Source organism: Argentina anserina, chromosome 6 (assembly GCF_933775445.1).
Source record: "Argentina anserina chromosome 6, drPotAnse1.1, whole genome shotgun sequence".
Lineage (NCBI taxonomy): Eukaryota > Viridiplantae > Streptophyta > Magnoliopsida > Rosales > Rosaceae > Argentina > Argentina anserina.
In genome coordinates this window covers 2,585,735-2,601,498 of record NC_065877.1, presented here as the reverse complement: position 1 = coordinate 2,601,498, position 15,764 = coordinate 2,585,735, and the positions used below count along the sequence as shown (strand labels likewise).

Genomic DNA, 15,764 nt, shown 5'->3' with positions numbered 1-15,764 from the left:
TACCAAAATGAACTGTTACATTGTCGAAAATAAATAATTTTTATTAGGAGCTAATGATAGTTAAGTAGTATGTGAAGTCCTACCAGCAGGAGCAGTAAACATTTGCAAAGTTAGTCTCAAAGAAGTTTGATTTTGAAGTTTATGATAAAAAAAATAAGGTCATAATATTGGTGTGACATAATGGAAGAATCTTGATGGAGCACATTGAGAGGCCAAAAACACGTAGAACAAAAGAATTATAATGGGATATGGACCTCGTTTTTCAATTCCTTTTCATTCTTCCTTTTAACTTGGGTAATGTTATCAACACACTTTTTTTTTGTTATTAATACACTTGAAAATAAAAAGTGAGTGATGTTTCCTTCCTGAATTGGGTAGGAGTAGCTTCTCTTTACTAAGAAAAGATGGGTGTGACTATGGCTCGACCCGACCCGGTCTATATGAGTGACGGATCCGGGCCGAGTCTTAATATATTTAAATAAGTGACGGGCCGGATCGGATATTTAAAAAAATATGAAGATCCAAACCCGCCCACCTAAAATGGGCCTTACGGACTTCTACGGGCCATGCTTTACGGGCTTGTATTAGAAAACAAAAACACTTTTTATTTTAGAGTTTGAAACAATAAAAGAATTATTAGAAAACATTCTTAAAAAAAAGTCACAAATAAATTCTAGTTTTGAAATATTGTCGATCGACACCAATAGATGTGATCGATATATATATTTAGGGACCATGTAAAAAATTCGTTCGTTTTGAATTTGGTTTGACTGTCCGTACTTACGGTCAACAAAAAAAGAAGCATTTTGACATAATAAAACCTCATTGACCGGGGCTTTACCAAATAGATTTCCTCGTTGCGACCGCGTACGATCGGTGAAAAAATTAGGTGATTTCAAATATGTAAACGGCTTTCGGCATTCGCATCTTGGTAATGGATCATCTCTTAGAGCATATTAATGTTGTCTGAATTTGATGAAATTTTTACAAGGTCACTAAATATATATACCGATCATATCGGTTGGTGTCGATTGATCCCAAGAAGTTTCCTTTATATAGTTGCTCCATAATGTCATAGTTTTATTCTAAAACTAATAGAATATGTATGTTAGTATGTATAATTTTTTTTATTTTACGGGCTTTTACGGGCCATGCGTTACGGGCTTTAGGCGGACCGGGCCGGGTTTCATACCTTTAAACTAAACCCGACCCTCTACACACGGAAGCAGGCTTTCTCACGGGCCGGGTCGGGTAAACGCCCATCAGACTTGCGGGCCTCCGCAGGCTAAATGATGAGGCCTAAGTGTGACTTGGTAGGCGAGGGAATGGTGATGTGACCTTAGCCCTCAGTTCATCGTCATAGATTGCAAATTTGCAATATGATTAGGATATATAAGTTCTCCAATGCCCTATCTTATAATAAGATAATTCTTTTTACGAAAAATGTTATTTCAATAACTAGTTAACAAAATGAGAAGAGATGAAGTCATAAATATGGAAATACCCGAGTCACAGACTAAATTCATGGCGGAGTATCTTAGCACCATAAGTATCTATTTCAAAGGGAAATGATAATCAAACTCGTAGTCTCGTAGATAGTACTTCTAGCATATACTTTAAAACAGCAAGTAAATCCGCAGGGGACATAGTATACAGTACTAGTTTGAGATTGCCAAATCTACCACTAGAATACTAGGTAGTTATAGAAAGTTAGAAACTAGTTCATAGTTTATGGTACTCGTACCATGAATTGGTACACATTGACTAGATGATTTATACATACTGGATTCATTATCATCAAACCACCTTTCACTCAATACTAACTAGTTACATTGAATCGAAGAGGAATCGATTTTGAAAACATTTCAACACTAAGATGGCGAGCTAGTCTTTTTCCACACTTCTGATGCTCGAAATTACCCATTTGCTAATCAAATCATCTACTTAGCAAAACTACCCATTTGGTCAGGCTCTGTGAGACCATGTTTATATGCCATTATGTGCATCTAAAATTCACTGTCAATTTGGTTCTTGTAATCCTAACGTTATATTCCTTCCATTCACGGCAAATTAAAGCCAGACCAAACTAAAGAACATGATTGCGAGAACTAGCCCGCCGAACAAACTTCAACAATAATTCAACTAAAGAAACAAAAAGAAGAGCAGATAAACAAGATCCACTATCAATATCATGAGTACATATGTGAGTATTTCAAACAAAAAACTACATGGTCCGGCTGGGACTACAATGTGCTTAGATTCGCAACCGCTTCAACAGCTTCACCGCCAATATATAGCAGGGATGGGAAAGATTTCAAGCCAACTTGAAGCTTTCTATCAATGGATGTTGGCGGGAGATAGTAATTTTCTGATCTTGCCTTTATGGGCATATATGTTCAGGGACCTATCAAAGAGGATGGTAGGGCACATATCCAAGGAAACCCTTTACGTTGCTCACAACATCATTGCACCTGGTCAACAGGCTTAGCATCTGCTGGGAAATATCAACTGTGGGTGCACTCGGAAAGGTGGCGGAGGTGTTGTGGCTGTTTCTGATGGCTGCTGGTGGTGGCGGCGGTAGTGCCAGTTCTAAATGCTGCTGCGAAAAATTATTTTGTGGTGGGGGTTTTGCATATTGAGAGGATGGAGGCCGAGTATGGGGTAAAGGAAGAAGAGGAGGCAATGAAGAAGGTGGAGGATTAACCTTTTGAAAGTTTCTCGCATTATAATTCATCATAGCAACAGAAGTAGTAGAAGAAGAAGAAGGTGCACCATCATCTGCAAAACTAGCACTGTTGTTGTTGAAGTTATTTCTATTACCAGGCATCATCAATTGCTCATTTCTACTGGGTTCTTCACCACCCAACATGAATTTTACACGGGCAGTTCCTTTACTATTACCATTGCCACCAGTTACCTGCCCTCGAGGCTCTTCACCCGATGACTTCTTCAGAATTGACTTCGGCTGCACTGCACTTTGTGAGAGGGACTGCTGCTGCCGCTGCTTGAGTGCGGTAGTTGGCATATATGCAGAATCCTTACCCTGCACGGTCTCACTGGAATAATCATCTCCATAGCCCTTTCCAGATGCAGGAACGTCAGGGCCGTCCACCTCCCGAAGATGGAACCTCACACTAATGTTGCCAAAGAAAGAATTGTTTGAAGTAGCAACCTTATATGCTGCTTGCGCATCAGATTTGTACCGAAATACAACTCGACATGTTAAGGACTTGTAAAACACACGGAGACCAGACTGATCCATAGGACCAAAACGAGCAAACTTTGCCTTTAGTTCTGCAGGTGAAGGAAGAGAGGCTTTGGGAGGGAATTTCATCACGAGCATGGTGGGCTCAACAACCTTAGACGGAGGATCCATTTTTCTCACAAGACCTGGCTTCAGTGACTTCTGCGGAATGGGCACCGCTGTTTCTTTCACCTCTCCACGCTGGGTCTCTGAACTTTTTACCCCAATCTTCCTTTCTGCAGCCAATAATTTTATATCACTCATTTTCTTGGACTTCTTAGCTGCAATCTCTCCTTGACGATCAGATGGAGCACGTTTCCGCCCAGCTATAGTGCGATCATCAGATCTGAACAACGGTTTCGCTGCCTCGGATCTATACATGGGTTTTGCCGCCTTTGAGGAGGGAGCATCTCTAACTGGTTCTGGAGGAGAAGTTTCTGAGGCTTTGACACCAGATAGAGTTTTAGGGGTGCGACCCTCAACAAGCTCTGTCTCCGAAGGCGGTGATAGAACCAAACTTTTCTGATAGACAAGGGCCCGGAATTGCAGAAAGAACTGCAGAACAATTGCAGGGCTGTTTATTTCATGACCATGAGAAGGATCAAGGGCAAGGTCTCGCAAATCACCTACTAGTTGCGGTACTTCAAGCTCTGTAAGGAGTGGCAATATTCCAGCAGATTCAGACACGGCTTTTTTGAAAGCAACGTCTTTCTTCTGCTGTTCTGCCTTAATTTCATCTTCTGAAGCCAAGCCTGCACTTTTGGGATTTCCTGCTGCCCTCTTCATCTTTCTGGAAGTCACAATCTTCTGTGGATCTCTGAAGCTTGTTTCGGAATCTAACTGTTTCTTTTGCTTCTTTTTCTTCTTGTCTCCCATGACAGAGGTGTCAGTGTTCATGTCACCCGGTGGCCGTTTAAGAACCTTTGCCTTTTTCACTCCACCAACTGCCTTCTTTCCAGCTGAACTCTTTGCCACAATTGGTGAAGAATCTCCAACACCATGACCAACACGAACTTCATTTAATTCATTGCCTTCCTCCACTTTCTTTGGAAGGCTCAAAGGTGGCTGTAAATTGTCAAGTGAACCAGACAAGTCGGCACTCTCTTCATACTTAACCTCCATCGGATCCTCACCTTCCTGCTTCAAAGATTGTGATGGTTCATCTTTTATACATTGCTTGGTCCCGTCACCCGATAAATCACTGCGGCCTGTGCTTGTAGGACCTACAGCTACATTCTGTGTCAATGCATCTTTCACTTCCAGCAGGGTCCCGGTTTCCTTGTCAAGAGAAAGTTTTAGAGATAGCTTGGCACCAGCTCTAACACCTTGGCCGGCAACAGAGCTGTTTGCTGGTACCTGATTTATGTTTACAGGTTCTTTGCCGGAAGACTCCCTCTTTTCTAACATATAATCTCCATCTCCTAATGCTATTGATCCCCCCAAGTAAGTAGATGGGGCTGAGGAACTAGCTTGGTGGGGTTTCACAATGCTGGCTTCATCTCTTCGCTTGAAAAGATATTTGTCTTTCTTTGAATGGTCCTTGACTTTCATGGGTTTTGTGGCACTCTTCCGCCCACCCAGAGCTTCAGCAATCACCAAAGGACCACTCAAAGGTGCTGAATCAGGAAATAATACACCATCAGAAACAATGAAGGGCAGCGCACACACATGAAGCCAATTCAATATGCAAGACACACGATAAGGCAAGAAAACAATTTAAGCTAGCAGTTATACAATGAACAATGCAAAGATGCTGGCATTAGTAAAGATGAAGGATGTAAACATGGTCTCATGGTTTTGTACAAGTTCAGAATAAACAAAAAACAGACAAAAGATTACTGGAACCTTGATGTTAAAGGCTACTTCAGATTACATGACTACTTTGATTCAAGGTGTAGAACAAAATCTCGTAAAGTACTACTTTATAAACCTATGCAAGAATCATATCACTGGAAACTGATAAAGATCTCCTTATTGGCATTAAGGCGACAAAACCTATGCAAGAATGTACAACTTCTAGTTTCTAAAAATTATTCGGAACCAATAATGCAAATTACCAGACACAATCATCTGTAGTTATAGTAAACCACCAGAGTAAGATACAAAAAAAAAATACAAATGAAATCATTACAATGATGAGGAGAAGGCATTGATATACCTCGAGGCTTAACAGGCTGATCAGACACAGCAGCCGCATTACGTGCAGACCGAGCCCCAAACGCCTGCGCATAGGTCTCATCATGCTCTTCAAACACAGCCTTCCGATACGCAAACATAGTGGCCCTATTCTTAATAAAGCTAAGGCTCTTCTGATCGCCTCGCACCGGCGAGCTAGCCAGCTTCTTTACAAGCGACACAAGCTCAACAGGACTGAAACCATCCCTCGCCTTCTTAATCTGCTCCGTGGAGTAAACCGCCCCATGCTCATAATCCGGCACATCAACAACAAAGTACCCCGGCACGCCCGTAGGCCGGAAATTATCCCCCTTCCTACATTTACACACAAACGCAAGGCCGCGCCGCCGGCTCAGCTCATCCACAGCCTCCTCCACAGCCCTGGGAAAGTTCCGGTAATTCGTCTGCCGCGATTTCTCTGCGAAATGTGGCTCGAATGGGATGAGCTCGGCGGGGTCGAACCAGCCGTAGCTACTGTCGCCAAAGAACGCCACCAGTACATGGCCTTCCCTCCTTGTCCGGCGCACCTGCGACGTCGCGAAAGCCTCGTTGAATATGTGCCCCGGCCACCACGGATGAGACTTGACCTTCCCCCACACCAAGTCGCCGACTTCGAAGCCGTAGCTCAGAGCTCTCGACGTTCCTAAGGCCGTTTCGTCCTTCTCATTCGCCACGTAATCGTCGAACTCCGATAACAAATCCGCACTCTCATTCTGAGCCTCGGAGCTATTATCGTCCTCCTCCTCATCCTCCCGATCATCATCAAGCTCGACTCTCCCGATATCGAACACGTCGTCGTCGTCGAAATCCAACCCCTTCGGTTCCGTCACATTTCCGCCGACAGTCTCCTCGCTAACCCTAGCCCTATCCTCCTCAGATCTCCCGCCGCCGCTCTCCGTGGGCGAAACCCTAGCGTCGTCCTCGGCTTTGCCTTTGGCTGCCGTGACGTCGTCGCCGGAGTCCGGCTTCGCGTCGGATTGGAAATCGGTGTTCATTGTTTTACAATTTCTGAGGGAGCTAATACGGAATGGGAATCGCTCGGATTAGTGAAGCGAGAGAGTTTAGGGGTCCTGATGGGGGGCCATAACCGTGAAATTCGGAGCTCGTGGATTTCGAAAGTGAGGGTTTTGAGGGATTTAAAACCCTAGAGAGAGAGAGAGAGAAGAAGAAGAAGAAGGAGGAGGATGAAGAAATGGGGAGATTGTGAACTTGTGATTTTTTCTGGGCTTGGGTATTCTGAAAAACAAAAAACAAAAACGAATAATGCGCTGCTTACTCCTTTTGGGCTATTATACTATACGGCTATGCTGCCAATCTTGGCCATTTAAATGCTGCCACGTCCTCTCCTTTTTTTTTTTCTTTCCTTGACATTTTATCAATAGATTCTTCTTCAATCTTCACTAGTTTCTAGTGATACTGCTACGTTCATCATAATGTTGTTTTTGTTGGTAGTTTTAAGTGTTTTATAGCACCATTAGAGGACGACATTCACAACAACATGCTTAATTTATATGATGATAGACATTTGTTCATCGTTCGATATTGATTACGGATGATTTTTCTTTCTCGATCAGTAGAGTAGTTGCGTTTTGCAATTAACACTGTTTTTAGGTCTTGTAAGAGGATCATTAAAATAAAATCACTTAGAGAGAAGAATCAAAAATAAAAATAAACGAGTCTAGTAACAAAATGGGGGTCACTTGAATATTCTCAATCAGCAACAGAGAATAAATGTGATCTATACTTCACTCAATTAGTTCACTATGAATACAATCTTCACAAAAATCGGTGACCCAAAAGAATATAGGACCGACACACATGACTATATAACTCAGAACATGTATTCATGCAAAAATCCCAAAAGGGGTTCCCTATTACCGCCAATATGAACCTCATGTCTTATTTTTCTATCATCAGAAATGACCTTGATTAAGAAAAAACAAATATATGTGGACAAAAAGAAATTTCAAAAATGAGTCGAAAGAAAAACAAATCTAACAACTCCTATCCATTTTGGCTTTTGACAAGTATTTAGGCATCATCAGATTTTTCACTGCCGGGTGTTCCGGCAAGCCAGCCCCAGACGCCCCCCTGCTTTTTAGCATTCAGGGCTGCTTGTTCAGATGCAGCCTTTTGTCGCTGGAGGAGTTCAAGTTCCTTCTGCAATGCTTCCATTGTTTGGAGCTTCTGCCGTTGTTCTGCTAGTTCAACCTGAAAGGTTCCAACAGTAATTAGCCATAAATTTGATTAGGACTTGCAAGAATTCTTGTCTGGCGACAGATCAAGTTTGATGATGTGATAATCGTCCATATTGTAACCATAATGTGAAATCAATTAAAACATGATGACACACCTCAAGTTTGAAGCATCTGGACTGCTCACCCGCAAGTTGTCCCCGTACAGATTGAAGCTCCTACATGATTAGATCACTAGCAATCCATAAGGGACGTACTAAAAACATCTGTACCCTAGCAAAGTTCGTTTAAGCACAACAAAAAGAAGATGAAAAAAAAAAGAATATCTCCAACTAGTCTTACCTCTGGCCTTAATCTAACATCAGTCACAACTTTAAATAACTTTTTATTCTCTGTGAACACCTAAAGTTACTCTAAGCTGAACAAACAAGAGGGAAAAAATAAGTATACCAACCTTGTATAGGTCAGTGTTACGAGACTCTGCTTCTGATAAGTCTTGCTTTAACTGGAGAGATTGCACCTTCTCCTTGCTGAGTGCTGATTCTAGTTCTTCTTTTTCTGTTTTGAGAGTTGCTATAAGATGCTCATTAAAGTTCTTGCCTCTGGATTTCTGCATGAGTCAGATTATTGAGTAATAACTAACATGAAATCACAGTGCTGTGGCAAAAAAAAAATGGATATAAAAACAGAGAAACATATTAAAATAAAATAAAAATCTAGTCTGGGAAAGTAGTTCCCATGTACATTTTTGGCAAGATAACCAACATCTCACTGATAACATGAAGGTGAAAAGCAAGTAATAGTAAACAGTGGCTCTCCACAATGCTTTCCTAAATCAAACCTACTATGGACAGGGAACGCAAGCAGGGGGACTAGTGTCCCTGACCAAGTAACGCACATATGGAACTAGATTAAATTTCTCATTTTTGTGAGAAACAGACCCTGTTTAAACTCAATAAGCACTGACTAACCAATAGCATATATGCATGGGTGTGCCTACCATCTGCTGGAATTACGGACACCAAATAGTGCAGTTTCACTTTCTTATATATAAAAAACAAGCTTAACTCTCTGCGTCCTTTTGCATGCTTACCATTGGCTCTGCGTCCATAACTATTTCCCTAATTTTTCCTTCATGTCCAGCTTCATACTCGGACTCCACATCTCTGGCAGCATTAGTGGCATTATGCACAGCAGAAACACTGTCTGGCACAGACGTTTCCATTTTTGATGGCAAGGTTGACTTCTGGCTTGGTTTGAGAACGTTAACCTAACAGGAAGAAACAAATGTTAAGGCAATGAACCAAGACCTAAAGAAGCCAAAATTATTTAGAAAATTGTTCCTCACCTCGTTGTTGTAACACCCATTGTATCCTCCAAACGATAGAAGCACATCTTCACCATTGTAAGAACCTACGACCACACTTAATCCCTACAGAAGTATGCAATCAAATGGCAGTTCCATCACATCAATGCTGGTAGTGGAACAATCAAATTTGCCAGAAAGACATGGCATCAAATCCCTCGTCTAAGCAAAGATATTACCAGGAGGAGGCCGATTAATCAATATAGCATAATATCGTAAGCCAGTTCATAATTGAAAAAAGGTAGTGACTCCTGGAAGATACCTCACTAGCAACAGGAATACGCCCTTCAACAGTAGTTACAACAGACCAAACTAGTGTAGACATATTTAGGACAACAGTTTCTGAAACACCTGCAAAGACACAAAATGAAGAGCTAAGTACCTAATCCATGTGGAAAGTGGATTCCAAGTATTAAGTCCAATACCAACCAGGTATAAGTAGTTGTATACATACCACTCTTATTGTCACCACCACCAACAATGAACCAATTTTCTCCAATTGGCACACCTGCATGTCCAGCCCGTGGAGTTGGTATCTGGCCTTGTTGTGTAGGTCTTGACCACTCCATCTGAAAGGTCCAAATGTAGGAAAGGCATGAATTATGCTTTTGAAAAACAACTAGAGAAGACCAGTTTAAAATAAAACAAGTTATCTTACAGTTTGTAGATCAAGGACATGAAGATCATTAAAGCAATTTGAATGGGAACCCCCACCAAAGATGAGGAGGTAGCGGTCAGCATGTACAGCAGCAGCATGATCAGACCTTGGAGAAGGGGCCACCCCTCTAAAAGAAGGACAATGAAAATATATCAACCTCAAAGTGCATTCAAGTAACACGCATAAATTGCTAGAGTTCAGCTTTCAGAAATGAAAAGCTAAATGATTAAGAGCTTTCGCAAGACTAACTCTATTCATAAATCATTAACTAGAGTCTGCATATTACGAGAATATATTATTTAATTGATTATATATATATATATGGAAAACAACACCCCAGCCTATTATTAAAAAAAAAGTCATGGTCATATATAACTGAAACCGAAAAGTGTCCCTGTAATTATGTGAATATATGCTTTGCATGTTCTTATGAAGTTGGCAGTTATGTCTTACACAGCATCAATCTCATCCCATGTCATTGTTTCTAGGTCAAGAATGTGGAGATCATTTAGCAAAGTTCTCTTTGCATCCTGTCCACCAAAAATCACCAAGCTACCTCCAATGACGGTGACAGATTGGCCACCGCGTGATGTCTGCAAAAATAAACAGTAATGTACATGGTTTGAAGCAAGTCCAGAAATAGACTTGTGCTAGTTTAAGCCAAGGTCCCTTAGAAATACGTATTAATTAAGAAAAGTGAAATATACCGGTGGTTTCCCATAAGTCTTTAGAAACGACCAAGTGGACGTGTGTGGATCGAACGCCTTCACTGTAAAATAGGAGAAACATATGATAAGAAGAAAGTATTTGAAAATAAAAATATGATAAAGGAGCAAACGAGTCGATATAAAAATATGCGAATCAATGTTGCATCAGCATGAAGTTTTTATTTTCTACTTGGAAAGCACTAATTAAACAGTAAGAAAGATGCGCCGGAGAAATCTTAGAATGAAGCTTGTCAAACTTTAGATTGAGGGGAACTGAAATTTGCACTCCCCATTTTACAATTCAGACTCTCACTTTCCTTCTTTGGTAACTTAAATTTTTTTTCTTTAGTGATAAGTGATTTGTCTTATTATAAAAGCTTTAACCAAAAAAGGGAAAGTGGGAGTGTGGATTGTAAAATTAAGAGTGCACTCCCCAAGTTAAACTAGAAAAATGATAGGACACCAAGATAATACTTCATACCTTGAATAGACTCAGTAGGATCCTTTGTATGTCCAGCAACTGAGAGAAGTTTACCGTCCCATGCTATCTACAGAACAGAGAAATAATTGCACAATCTCATCAGCTGTATTTAAGGAATCCAGTATAAAGAGATTTATGTTGTGCAAAAGTTCCTGCATTAATTAATTATAAAACTCTGTTTCTGAATATCATTGACGAAAAAAAGAGTCTATACTAACCAAGGAATGACCAGCACATGGACTAATTATAACTGGAGACGGCGAGTCATGTGATTCAGCCCCAACTTTGGCCTCAATCTTTGACCAAGTCCAACTCCTCAAATCAAAGACCTAAATTGTAAGTCAAATCAGTCACAGTGGGACACTGTATATAAAAACATATAGAGAGAACCTCAAGTGTAAATATAGACATTCAACAAAAAAGCAAAATATACATCTTAGAGTCATTATTAACACTCAATCATCCATAAATCACTTTCTTTCATGAGTGAAATGTAATATATCAAAGCTCTTAATGGTGACAACCCTGTACCCAAGCTCTAATTACCAATTGGTACCAGTGTACAAGAATCATAGAAAACAGATGCTCCAAAAGACCATTAGCATATCACCAGCTCTATAATTAGATTACTATGTAGTTGCAGATATCTACGGTGGCAAGTGAGAATAAGTTGCTTACATGGAGATCATTTAGGTAACGACCATTGTGGTTTCCACCATATATATACATCTTGTCTTGTACAACTGCTGCTCCATGCTGAAAGTTGAGAAGTATTTGTTGAAAACCAGGTAGTGGGGAACATGGACAAATTCAAGAGATGATAAGTTGCAGTCCTAATACCTCATATCGAGCTTTCGGACGTTGGCCAGATACTGGAGGAGCAATCCACTGATCATAAACACCAACAGAACCAATGCCTTCAGAGACAACATCTTTATCCTGTGCTTCCTGTATACTCCCATTTTCGGTAGAGATTGTTTTTGTTTCTGGATAAGAGTTCCCATTCTCAACAACTGTCCCAGCATTTGAATTTTTCTGCCACAACCAAAACAACATACTTATAAAAGAATGAGAATGAGGAACACAGATAATATAACTTTGGAAAACCTATTATTTTTACTAGTTGCCAGTATACTGGATTTCTAGGAAAGGAATGAGCATACAGTATAACTGTTCCAGATTACTCACATTCATTTGTACATCTACCACAGGCTCGGAAACAGAGTTTGATGCTCTTGAATACCAACCTGGATCTTCTTCCTGGTCATCAGTAATGCAAATCAAGATATACTAGTCAGAGCGCTTGCTGACATAGAGAAAAAACATAGATTTGACAAATATGAAGCCCTTGGAATTAGCCCAAGTGAAATCAAAGGGCGGGTAATAGGATTAGGATTGGACTAGGTCTGGGATTCAATCCCCTCCGATGTAACCCCATCAAAAAGAAAAAGAGGAAATTGATCTGAGTTTAATTACACAGACCTCTAATATCTTCACAAAAAGACGCATTGCTTCAGTGGAGGCCATGTCGGCAAGTTTCTTCCAGCTGCAAATGAAGCATACGGCACACTGTTATTAGAAAAGGGTGGCTCAACATAATCTCCATCTAGACCATAAGCTTATGGCAGTGGAGTCTAACCAACAACATACGTACAACAAAGTAATATTTTATAATTTCACTAAAGGAGTGGTGAATATTATAATTAACATAATGCCCTCCTTAGAATCTTCCGGGCATTGATCTTCACAGTTCAAGTAGGACTCCCAAACTGTAATGAGACTATAAAGATTTTTGACACTGAAATAGTTCCTACAGTTAACCTATCTCTTTTAATATACTATTGGTCAAGCCTATGTCAGAGCAGAATAAAAGACTACAGATTTTTAGCACGAGCAACTATTAATAGCTCCAACCATCAACAGCAACTACTAACGACCAAGTCAATGACACAATAAAATTTCAATCCAAGTATATTCACAAACACAGTGTTTGGTGCCAGCAGGGTGAAAGAAAGCGTCGTATGCAAAGCATACCTGCTCCATTTGCTCTTCTCAACTGCATTCCAGGCACTCGGTTCCGCCGTATTGCACGGTCCTACCGTAGCCTGCCATTGCATTTGCACACATTATAAGCTCAATACTGAAACCGACAAGCAAATATCATGCAGATAGTATACATGATCAAAATTCAAACCAAAATTTCAGATCAACATCAAGATATGCCAATCTGCATTATAAAATTCCAGATCCAGCTAAAATAGAACACAATACTCAATCACACAAACTAAGCACGATACGATCAAATCAGAATTGAGCATCAAGACTCCAAACTAAACCACCATAACTAAGTCTAGAGCCGAAGTCTGCACAATCAGTATCGCCTAACAGTCCGTAACGCCAATTCTAATCGAAATGCAAACAGAAAACGAAGAATTGCGATTGAGATCGGAGTGAGTAGTACCTGTTGGTAGAGAGCGTAGAGGATGAGAGCGGACTCGGAGTTGAACTTGGCGCGAACGGCTTTATCGGAGGAGCGAGGAGATCCGTCGAAGCCGGCGTAGGAGGCCGCCGCGTAGAACCGCTCAGGGTATTGGAGACCCGAGCTCGCCCGAGCCATTGCCATTTCGTCCTTCTTCTCTTTCCTCTCTCTCTCTCTCTCTCTCTCTCTCTCTCTCTCTGTTAAGACGAGAAAGAGGAAAACGTGTAGTTGTAATTTGGAGGATTCAGAAATATTTTCAATTTGGGGATTTTTGAAATTTTGAAATTAAATATTTGGTTGTGCTCTGGTGCTTTTATGAGTTGCCAGCATTGTGATCTGGGTGTGTTTCTTGAGATCTAATTTCTTGGTCTCTTTTTTTTTTTTTTTTTTAGGGGATTTTCAGGTTTGTAATTTACAGTATGTGAACATAATTTGGGTTGGTTTGAGATACTAAAATTTTGGGTCAATGATTGATCAAATTTACTAAATTCACTTTTTAAATATAGATATTAAAATTAGTCATATATAAATTATGAAACGGATAACTGACATAATACAATAATATATGTAACTTGATAAAAGCGATAATTATATGAAGATACTAATTTAATTTGTTAATGCATTAGTAAGTATTAAATAAGATCACACTTAAAGCAATATGTCATTGGCCAAATAAAGCTCATGTACATATCGTTTCTTGATCTCATGTGACAATCACTTGGACCATCTAAGACATAACAAAGTCTTTACATGTCATGTCGTTGATCTCATTTTTTATGCTTGGGAGAGGAGTAATCATACACTTTACCATATGAGTAATTGAAAAATTACTTATCAATTTAAATGTATGCTAAGTTCAATGACAATTGGTAGATTTTGTATATTACAAGTTATGCTAGTGTGCGGAGTGAAATTTGTAAGCTAAAACCATATCCAATCTAAGGTGTGCAATATTTATTTAGTGAGTATCACTACATACAATTACATTTTGCCAAGAAAATATGTCGAAACAACAAATGTATGTTTTACCCTTTTTTGTTTTGTTGAAGATGATGTGTTTTACCATTTACATGACTCGATTACCATTAAAAAATTACAAATTTCGTTAACTCTTTTTCTATAAAAATATTTTTTTGATTATATATCATAATGATACCCTTATTAAAAAGGAGTTTATATTCATATTTCTCAAAATAGTACTTAAGCTTTCATATTTTTCTAATTTTTGATTTTTTCAATCAATGTGAAATTATAAAAAAAACATATAAGAGTGCAAAAAACAAGACAATTGTTAACTTGTCTATTTTATATATTTTTTCTTTTTCATCAATCATTTATTTATTTATTTATTTTAGACTAACCTTAATTCGAAATAATAAATTGAATAAGTTGATTTAATTACTGTCATTTTTATTGTTAAAAATATAATAAATAACATTATTAATCTTCATGTATCAATTGAAAAGCTGTTGAAGGAAAAACACCATTAGTGTGTCTTCGTTAAAGCAAATAAATGAATAAGTTAATAACGTTTATGGTCAACGGATGTAACGGATCAATCACCATTATGTAGCCTTAATTGCCATTGTAATTACCATTTATTTCTATTGTAATCTTGACCCCTATATAAAGGGGATTGTCAATGAGATGAGTAAACCATCTCATTTTCCCTACAACACGTTATCATCACGTTGCTTAAGCCTTGAGTTTTCAAACCTAGACAAATTATGCCGAAAGAAAAGAATTTGCAGAAAGAAAAAATACCCAAACACATTAGAATTCATCTATGCCTTAGGGCACCTAGAAATCTTATTTGGGCACCCTGCCCATCTCTGATCTGCCACCGTCGCCGCCGCCAGCCACACTAGGGCACCGCTCCGGTTTTGCCTTCTATCTCTATAGATCTCTAGAGACAGAACGGCTCTATGATGTGGTCCAACTCGCTACCAAGGCTTTTGAGCCATCGACGACACAACCCAACTTCGTCGGTGCTCCATCTTCCCAAATCGGCGACCTTGAGTGAAGCCCGATTAACCTCGACGTCGTGCTTCATCCAAATCGGTGAGACCGACTGCAGCCCATAGCAAACCCATTGTAGATTTGTCACACACCCAGAAAGTTACCCTGGGCACCCCGCTTCTTGTTCTCCGATCTGCAGATCGCGCCGACAATGTCTATTTTCCCGACAACGGTTACCAGCGCCTCAAAGAATCGACGGCCGTACCAATGCCGACCCTAGCTTGACTCGATAAACCCCAACGATGTTGCCTTCCTGGATCCGTGGGCATGCATCTAGCCTATTGCGCTGCCCAGAAATGATGACGAGCCGCCCCTCCTTCTCACCGTGTCGACCAGGGTTTGTCAAGGCAGCTCAGATCTGCGATTGCAGATCTCGACCCGGCCATTCCCAAACCGGCTCGTCAATCTGACATGTAAATTAGAGGTTTTTTTACCTCTGG

General features: G+C 40.0%; 2 protein-coding genes across 2 annotated transcripts; both read right to left on the bottom strand.

Moving 5' to 3' along the window:
* Positions 1-2,158: 2,158 nt before the first annotated feature.
* Positions 2,159-6,638, bottom strand: LOC126799130 (PWWP domain-containing protein 1-like). The gene is made up of 2 exons (XM_050526252.1): positions 5,403-6,638; positions 2,159-4,860 (listed from the first exon to the last, which is right to left on the bottom strand). The coding sequence occupies exons 1-2, from the start codon at positions 6,412-6,414 to the stop codon at positions 2,408-2,410; spliced, it is 3,465 nt and encodes a 1,154-aa protein (XP_050382209.1). The 5' UTR covers positions 6,415-6,638; the 3' UTR covers positions 2,159-2,407.
* Positions 6,639-7,186: 548 nt separating this feature from the next.
* Positions 7,187-13,516, bottom strand: LOC126801224 (acyl-CoA-binding domain-containing protein 4). Its single transcript, XM_050528705.1, has 18 exons — positions 13,288-13,516; positions 12,861-12,931; positions 12,309-12,372; positions 12,015-12,086; positions 11,667-11,861; positions 11,505-11,582; positions 11,045-11,155; positions 10,827-10,893; positions 10,346-10,407; positions 10,092-10,231; positions 9,639-9,765; positions 9,435-9,549; positions 9,243-9,331; positions 8,963-9,046; positions 8,708-8,884; positions 8,069-8,224; positions 7,773-7,832; positions 7,187-7,630 (listed from the first exon to the last, which is right to left on the bottom strand). The coding sequence occupies exons 1-18, from the start codon at positions 13,447-13,449 to the stop codon at positions 7,451-7,453; spliced, it is 2,010 nt and encodes a 669-aa protein (XP_050384662.1). The 5' UTR covers positions 13,450-13,516; the 3' UTR covers positions 7,187-7,450.
* Positions 13,517-15,764: the final 2,248 nt, after the last annotated feature.

Excerpts from the sequence above, each read along its gene's own strand:
- LOC126799130 (XM_050526252.1), bottom strand. The coding sequence starts at position 6,414 with ATGAACACCGATTTCCAATCCGACGCGAAGCCGGACTCCGGCGACGAC. Across the intron at positions 4,861-5,402 it reads TCAGCCTGTTAAGCCTCGAG|CACCTTTGAGTGGTCCTTTG; the intron begins GTATATCAATGC and ends TTCCTGATTCAG.
- LOC126801224 (XM_050528705.1), bottom strand. The coding sequence starts at position 13,449 with ATGGCAATGGCTCGGGCGAGCTCGGGTCTCCAATACCCTGAGCGGTTC. Across the intron at positions 10,894-11,044 it reads CATGTGCTGGTCATTCCTTG|ATAGCATGGGACGGTAAACT; the intron begins GTTAGTATAGAC and ends TCTGTTCTGTAG. Across the intron at positions 9,550-9,638 it reads ATGTCCTTGATCTACAAACT|ATGGAGTGGTCAAGACCTAC; the intron begins GTAAGATAACTT and ends TGGACCTTTCAG.